The sequence below is a fragment of the Camelina sativa genome, chromosome 9, assembly GCF_000633955.1.
Source record: "Camelina sativa cultivar DH55 chromosome 9, Cs, whole genome shotgun sequence".
Classification (NCBI taxonomy): domain Eukaryota; kingdom Viridiplantae; phylum Streptophyta; class Magnoliopsida; order Brassicales; family Brassicaceae; genus Camelina; species Camelina sativa.
In genome coordinates, this window is record NC_025693.1 from 12,539,531 (window position 1) to 12,547,873 (window position 8,343).

Sequence of the window (8,343 nt, forward strand, 5' to 3'; positions counted from 1 at the left end):
AATAAATATTAATTGTTTCGAATACTATTACTTTAAATTTGTTCCTTAACGTTACAACTGTGTTTGTATGTATTTATTAACTTTATTTCCGATAACTATTTCCATGGTCCTTTATTTTATTTATAGGTTATGACTTCGGATGAGAAAGGTTTTGCGATTGTTTAGGGTTTAGGGTCGGGGAATATTTGGACGTCTAACTGATATATATCTCATTATATGGATTTCCAAAGTCATGTGATTCTTCCAAATTCAGTTTTTATTTTCTTCCATGATTGATTGTTGATGATGTGATTATAGTTCTTACCCGCAAGCGGAGCAAGGCAATGGGTAAGCTAATAGTTCTTACCCTAAGCTAATCCCAATTGTATTAGTTATCTAATTAATGAAATTAATTAAACAGAGAATGAAGGAAGAGCATGAGTTTTGACTCAAGAAGAGGTTATTCGAGAAATTGAAGCTACTGTCTCGTCCTTCTTGGAGGTGTCTGGTTTTAGAAGATATTAATGTTTTATAGATTATGTTAAAAGCGGACAAACTAACACATAATGTACATGCACAGCCGCATTTTATTTTATACGTAATCAGTGTTCTTTTTCCCAACGTAAAAAATGTTTGTACGTCTTGATTGTGCATCAAAACATGAAGAACTCTATATATTATGGGATACAGACTAAATATTTTAAAGTAACATTTCATATTAACAAAAAAATTCAGTTTAATGCTTAACTAATCAATAGTAATTCATTTTAAGTATCTGAAAATACTTATTCGGAAAAAAATAAATAACAAACATAAAAATAATTTATCAAAACACAAAATATAAAATTTTAAATATTTTCTTAAATTTTAATATGTTAAAATTATTATAAAGTTATTTCGCGCATCGCGCGAGTCTACTTCTAGTATATATATATATAAATAAGTCTCTAGATAGTTATAGTGGCACATTTTTGTAGGGTGATCCACAAAAATCTGTACGTAAATAATTTTGTTTGACTAGATAAAAAAATATAAAAACAAAATCGGTCTTTACTAATGAAAAAAATCTAAAAATCTGTTCTTAACTTTTATAATGAATTATTTGGTAGCTATTTTCTTTATAAATAACAATGAATTAATGACCTTTTTCTGTTTTTTTTTTTGGTTTTGAAATAAGTAGTTATTTTTTAGTAAATTCAAAAAAAATATCGAAGTTTTGAATTATTTGAATATTTTTTATAGTTGGACATATTTGGATACTAAAATTTTGAGTTTTAGGAATTCTGAGTAATCCAAACTCGAACCCGAAATGCCCGATCCGAACCTGAAATCTATAAATACTTAAATATTCAAAGTACCTGATCTAAACCTCGAACGAATATTCAAACGCCCACCCATTTCACAATTTTGTAAATTTAAAATTATTTTAAAAATGCTAAAGTATGTTCCATATTATAAACTTGTAGTTAAAATGGTTAAAAAAAACATTACGTTGGGGCGAATATTCTTCTAATCAAGAATTATTATTCAGAATTCGATCTCATTTGCTGTAAATTCTTATGGGCAATCAAATAAAATTGAAATAATAGTGGAAGAATTCAATTTTTGATCCAGTAAATCTTTTTTGTTTTGTTAAAGGGTTTATCCAAAAAATCTTAATCTTAGAATCAATATTTAACCATTTAACACCATATATAAATTGGTTTAAAGAAATTTCTTGCCAATATGTAGGTAGTTAACCTAGTTAGAACTCAGTTACAAACTAAATTGACGTTTAAAGATCACCAAATAAATAGATTTACATTTAGTTTATTTTTCTCGTCTCACCCACCACATTATCTCTTTACGAAGTCTTGTTCATATCCCTCATAAAGGTAATGAAGTTATAGTCAAGCTATCACTTAATTTGACACTACCAAAGATTTAATGACTAGTAAATTTGAAAGTTACGTTGCAAATTCTTTACTAAAGTTCTTTAAAATATATATATTTTTTAAATCCCTTACTAAAGTTGATGCCTTGCTGATTGGGTCATTTTTTTTTTCAGCGATAGTAATTTGGGACAATTGCATTTTTAGTACCTTTATTTGCATTTAAAAGAGAACGTAGACCTTATATTCGTTTTTCAAGAAACATAACCACTAAGGGTGCTGAAATTACAGTTGATCCCCTCACGACCAAACAAAAAACAGAAGCCAAAATGACAGATTTAACCCGATGAAGTCTGCAATAGATATCTTTAAGCTTGATTTCAAACTAACGTCAAAAGGGAGACTTCAAAGTAAGTCTCCTTTTTAATTATAGGTTAAATATTAATTTTAAAAATTATAAAAAATAATTTGATTAACCGTTTGATGAAATAATAACCACATAGACTTCCTGCATTGTAATAAAATAATTTTACATATAAACTAGTAAAATTAAGGGAGGTAAAGCTGATTAGGTTAAAATTATTTGATTTAGGGTTTCCTTAAGTAGACTTCTCTGTAGACTATTGGTGGTTGACTTTTCTATGCCATCAACTATTAATAATTAGTCCTGGGCGTTCGGTCAGAATCGAGAGAACCGAACCGATTAAACCGAGATGTTCGGTTTTCGACAGCATCTATGAGAGGATCAACAAACTGATCGGCGAAATTAATTTGGTAATTCGATTCCCAGTTCGGTTTGGCGAGACACATAACCAATCGGTTTTAATTAACCGAGTTATATATACCTAATTTTCACTAACCCTAACCCTAATAATTTTCATTTCTTTCTCTTCCAACTTCTGCCTCTCTCTCTCTGGCGGCGATAAGCGATTCTGAAACTGAAAAAATCTGTCACTCATCAAATCATCTTCGTAATCACCTTTCTTCTTCATCTTCGCCATCTACAGCTCTTCTCTCTATCATACATGGTGTAGAGATCGACCTTTTAGCTGTCCAAACCCTAATCTCGAGTTTTAGACTGGTAATGGCTTTGTTGAGGTGTTTGGACGGGTCTGCGCTTCTCCTACGGCGGGTCTCTTGCTCAGATCTGGTTCCCGATGGTGCACCGTCGGTTTAATCTCAGATCTGCTTTTCGCCGGTGGTCTCGTCTCCTCGTTGTTCGTGTCATGGCGGAGCTCGAAGGTTGGTTAAGGTGGCGCATTCCGGGGCTGATTCTCTGCGGTTTGCCGTCGTGGTCTTTTTGATGTCGTGTCTCAATTTTGGGTCACGGCTCCTAGTGTGGGTCGCTGGTGGTGCAGTCTGAATCGGAGCGAGTGGCGGCTTGGTTCTTCTCCGGTGTGGCAATGGACTTTGTGTTCATTCCGGTAAGATCTCTCCTCGGCTTGTGGTCCTCCGGTGCTTTAAGCATTGGTTGGATCTTTTGGTTGTTGTCGTGGTATTCTTTGTTGTGTTGTGTGGAAGGCTAGTTGTGAAGCTTAGAGCATCATTATCGTTTGTTGCAGTGTGTTGATTATTGAGTTGTTTGGTGTTTTGTTTCATAAACCCCATCGTCTGAGGTTTGATTTATAACACCATTTATTTCCTTGGTCTACAGAACAAGCATAGTGGGAGGGAGGTCTTTGAGATTGGTCTGATGTTAATGTTATAACTGAAGAGACGATTGTGGTTTCATTAGAACCTATCATAGTGATTGTGATATTTCCATTTATTTGTAAGTTGAAATAAATAATTTGATGATGTTTCTTGTTGCAGCCATGGAGCTTGCTCTCCCATTGGAGAAGCTACTAGGTGGGGAGTTATTACATAGTAGTACATCTTTTAAAGATTAAGTGGCTTTGTTACAAGTGAGAGAGACTGAGAGCTTTGGCCTGCAATTTTATGACATTTTGATTTTTAAAAATGGTCAATAGTTAGTTTGATGCATCTAGTTAATTAGGTTTAGACTTTTTAGTCTTGTCTTCATCATTTATATGATTTAACAAATCCTTTCTTTGTCAAAGTTGTGTGTGGGTTTGTTTTTTATGTGACATTTTCAGCTGGGAAACATAGGAGGGCATTTGAATGTTGCAGCTGAAACAAAGCTCCCAAGAGAAGTAGGCTACCCATCACGACTCATGTCTTAGACGTCTCACCTGATGCTCCATGGTTCAAACTTGCAGGTTCTGAAACTGACATAGCAACGGTTGTCAAGAATTTTTAATGAAGCTGAAGCTAGTGAAGGAGGATATGAGAAAAATGTTCTCTCTCTTGAACTGGTTTTCATCAACTTGCTTCTCCGGTAGCTGTAGAGTTTTGGTGGTGAAGATGGGAAGGAAAAAGCAAGAAACCTCAATCTTCTTATTTTAAGGTCCACACACGATACACATTTTATTGTAAAAGTTTCGTCTTTGAGAACTAACTGAGAATTCCAGAGAATTTTAATGGAATTTTCTTAATTTGGTTCCCTTTATGTTGCATTATTGGTGGTGTTATGGATGAATTTGGTTAATTTGGTTCCCTTTATGTATGAATTTTGAAATTCTCAAATTGGAGTTTATGGATATGGTGAATGTTCATTGAATTCTGAAATTCTCAAATTGCTACGAGACCGATGATTACATTGCACAAAGCAAGAATTGGATAATGGATTCATCATTGCTTAATCGATAGTTTGTGTTCACGGAGTTATGTATAAATAATCTGCTCATTTTAATACAACAAAAACAAACCGTCTCTCATGTATCTAAACTGAGTGATCAAGACAATATACCTTTTATCACATTTTGCCAAAATTGAAACATCATTACACTTTACTTCTTCAACAGATCATATCACATTGAGCATTTAAAATCCTAAGAGGATCCATTCAGGAACTTGTCGACTCTATGATTAGTTGAAGCTGAGAGAAACTTCATGCAAATAGGAGGTTTAACTCCAGCTATAGCAAGCACTGAACTTGGCAAAGTTCTCCACGCACATGTCAATCGCAAAGTTCCCCACGCACATGTCAATCGCAAAGTTAGAGATAGAATTGTTGTAGAAAAAGTTTAACTTAAATATCAATAGAAAAAGAAAATGAATATAAATTTTTTATAAAAGATAAAAAAAATTCAATTAAAGACTTTTTCAATTATACAGACTTCACACAGAACTCCAACACGTTGACTTCAAAAATAAGTCTAAGTTAATGACCTAACTGCCTAAGAAAACCAAAAACTTGATTTCTCCATATGTATAATATATAATCATGTCAAAAACATATAGAAGCAAGTACATAACATATATCAAAGAATACAACAAAAAAATCTTAAAAATTATTCACCAATTTGCAATAATTTGGTTTTCAAATAATGCTGACTTCATGTTCACATCAACGAGTAGACATAAAAAAGACTATACGAGGATAACTTCAAATGAAGTCTATTTCTTGGGGTCTATTTTTGCAATTACAATTTTACAAAGCAGACTGCGAATGAAGTCTACCATAACCGGTTGACTTCTTTTGTGGTCTTCCTTTGTTAATTTTTTGGTTAGTTTTGCAATTAAATAGATAAAACAAGGTAGACTTCAATGGAAAGTTCAACCGGTTAACTTCAAATATAGTCGACTATGGTTATTTTTGCAATTGACCAACCCATTGACTTTACAGTAGACTTCTGTCTACTAAGTAGACTTTAACTATCCGTCAACCAGAAAAAGTAAACTTCGTCGTGGTTAGTTTTGCAATTGACCAAGTTTGACTTTCGCCAAGTAGACTTCGTATGAAGTCTACATTAATGACGACTTCGTTTGCAGTCTGCCGTGGTCATTTTTGCAATTGACCAACAATTGCATTTTTTAAATAGTAGACTTCTTTTGCAGTCAACTAATTATTTTAATATATTTTTAATATATTAATATTACGGTCAATGCTTAAATAGTTTGGTCAATTGCAAAAATAGTCACTATGGAAGTCTACTCGTTTATTATCGTAAGAAGACTTCGTCCGGCAGTCATAACTAAAAAGTCAAGAATTTGGTCAATTGCAAAAATACACCTTAGTAGACTGCAAATGAAGTATCTGACGGAAAGATTATAATGCAGTCTGAACCATATTTTTTTGTTTTCAAATGAAATTAAGGAGACTGAAATTGCAGTCTACGGGCTCGAAACTCGATAAATTTTTAATTGCAAAATTGACCACAGAGTAGACTTTACATGATATTATGACGGTTAGACTAACAAATGAAGTCTACTTTCGCAAAAAAATCAAGGAAAATCATGAAATCTACCGGAAAATAACCTTATCGGTGGTTGTTTCGCAATGTCAAGCACCGAGGACGTCGTCTTTAGTCACCACAGAAGAAACCCAGCACCAATTTAATCACTATCCAAGAATCATGACATATAACAAGATAAATGCACTTGCAAATTTTCTTAGATTAAAATGGAGAGGAGATGGAAGAAAATGAAGTTCTCATAGCATTGGGTGTTATTTAAGCTCACAAATTTGGGTTGTTGAAGCATTAAGAGCTTCAAATTTGGTTGTTCATGGTGGTTGTAAAATTGATGGCGGTGGCACAACTGTAAATAAAAGAAGAAGATGAGGATATGGATGTAATAAACATTTTCGCAAGAAATTCAAATAAATCAGAAATAATGGCATTTATGTGAATACATAGAATGGCAGAGGATTTAGTAGGGAGAAAGTGGCAAATGTTGGAGAGAGAAAAAGAGGGGTCCAATTTTGCAATTGACTCAAATAAGGTGTCTAATTTTGCAAACGTCCCTAGTAATTTAGCTTTGTTAATGGACATATCGCAATTTGTACGATATTAGAATTTTCATTTCAATGTGTTTTGATGTTATTGAGACTTTATTTTTTACTATGTAAGAAAAAGAATTGTATTTAGATTCACTAGCAAAATATATTCACATTTATATATACAAATGTGACAATGTCGTAACGACGCTGCGGAAAGAAGATTCTGCACCCACCTCCAACGTGCTTTACAGTGATTGTCTCTGGTTGAAGCTTTTTCATCTACAAATTATATCTGTTATAAACTTCTTAGAAAGTTTTTTTTTTAACATTGCAAAATTTTCATAGGAATAAAAACATGTTCCTTAATTTTGCATTAAAGGTAAAGCTAAAAGACCTACAAACTAAAGTACAAGAATATTGGTTTTCTTGAAATAATAATATGATCGTTGACAAAAAAAAAAAACATATTACGCTTTCTTTTTCTTTTTTTTATTATTATTATTATTATTATTACGCTTTCTTATTTGCAATAAGAATTGTTTTTCTTTTTTTCTTTCTTGATTTAATATACATTAATTTATCATATCGCATAAAGACTTATATATGTCTCATCACCATTGAACTCCATAGTAACTCTCTCTCTCTCTGGCTCTCAACGCAACGCACTAATCCCTCGTCGCGGCTAAACGCTAAACGCAACCGCCAAGATGACGGAGAAGGAATGTGAGCATCACCATGATGAAGATGAGAAGATGCGGAAACGCATAGGAGCGGTGGTGCTTGGCTTTCTCGCAGCTGTTCTTTTTGTTGTTTTCTTGGTGTGGGCGATACTTCACCCGCACGGGCCGCGATTTGTTCTTCAAGACGCAACAATCTACGCGTTCAACATTTCTCAGCCAAACTATCTCACTTCCAACATTCAGGTCACTCTCTCTTCTCGAAATCCGAATGACAAGATCGGAATCTTCTATGACCGCCTTGACATTTACGCTTCTTACCGCAACCAACAGGTATTCTAGATTTTACTAGCGTTTCGCGATTCAGCACTTACTAGAAAGTGTTATAAAGAATGTACCGACGAATAATATAGTTTTTTATGTTATACAAAGTATATAATATCAAATACAAATGGACCGACGAAATCATGGTAGTAGTCTCGTAGACCAATCTCAGCGCGCGTTTTTCCTTTTTAAGCAATTAATTTTTTTCTTGTTATAAGGTGACGTTGGCGACTTTATTACCGGCGACTTATCAAGGCCACCTTGATGTGACGGTATGGTCGCCATTTCTATACGGAACAACCGTGCCGGTAGCACCATACCTTTCGCCAGCGTTAAGCCAAGATCTAACGGCGGGGATGGTGCTTCTGAATATCAAGATCGACGGTTGGGTTAGATGGAAAGTGGGAACGTGGATCTCCGGTAGGTACCGCCTCCACGTCAATTGTCCGGCTTACATTACAGTCGCGGGACAGTTTTCTGGTGAGGGTCCGGGCGTAAAGTATCAGCTTGTCCAGCGATGTGCTGTTGACGTTTAAGCAAAGGGATCATCATTATTCTTTAGAGAGACTACTTTAATTTGTTGTGCTTTTAGTGTTTAGTTTAATTAAATTCTTCGAAATGTTATTATCCATAAAAAAAAATATTGTTTTGTGATATTTAAGTTTTAACAAAATAATTAGTAGGCCCACACAAGTCTTCGGAAAACTTA

At 33.9% G+C, this 8,343-nt stretch overlaps 1 protein-coding gene across 1 annotated transcript; it reads left to right on the forward strand.

Annotated features, from left to right (window-relative positions):
- LOC104710882 (NDR1/HIN1-like protein 12) lies at positions 7,220-8,343 on the forward strand. The gene is made up of 2 exons (XM_010427538.1): positions 7,220-7,643; positions 7,853-8,343. Exons 1-2 carry the CDS (start codon positions 7,341-7,343, stop codon positions 8,168-8,170), a joined length of 621 nt encoding a protein of 206 aa, XP_010425840.1. The 5' UTR covers positions 7,220-7,340; the 3' UTR covers positions 8,171-8,343.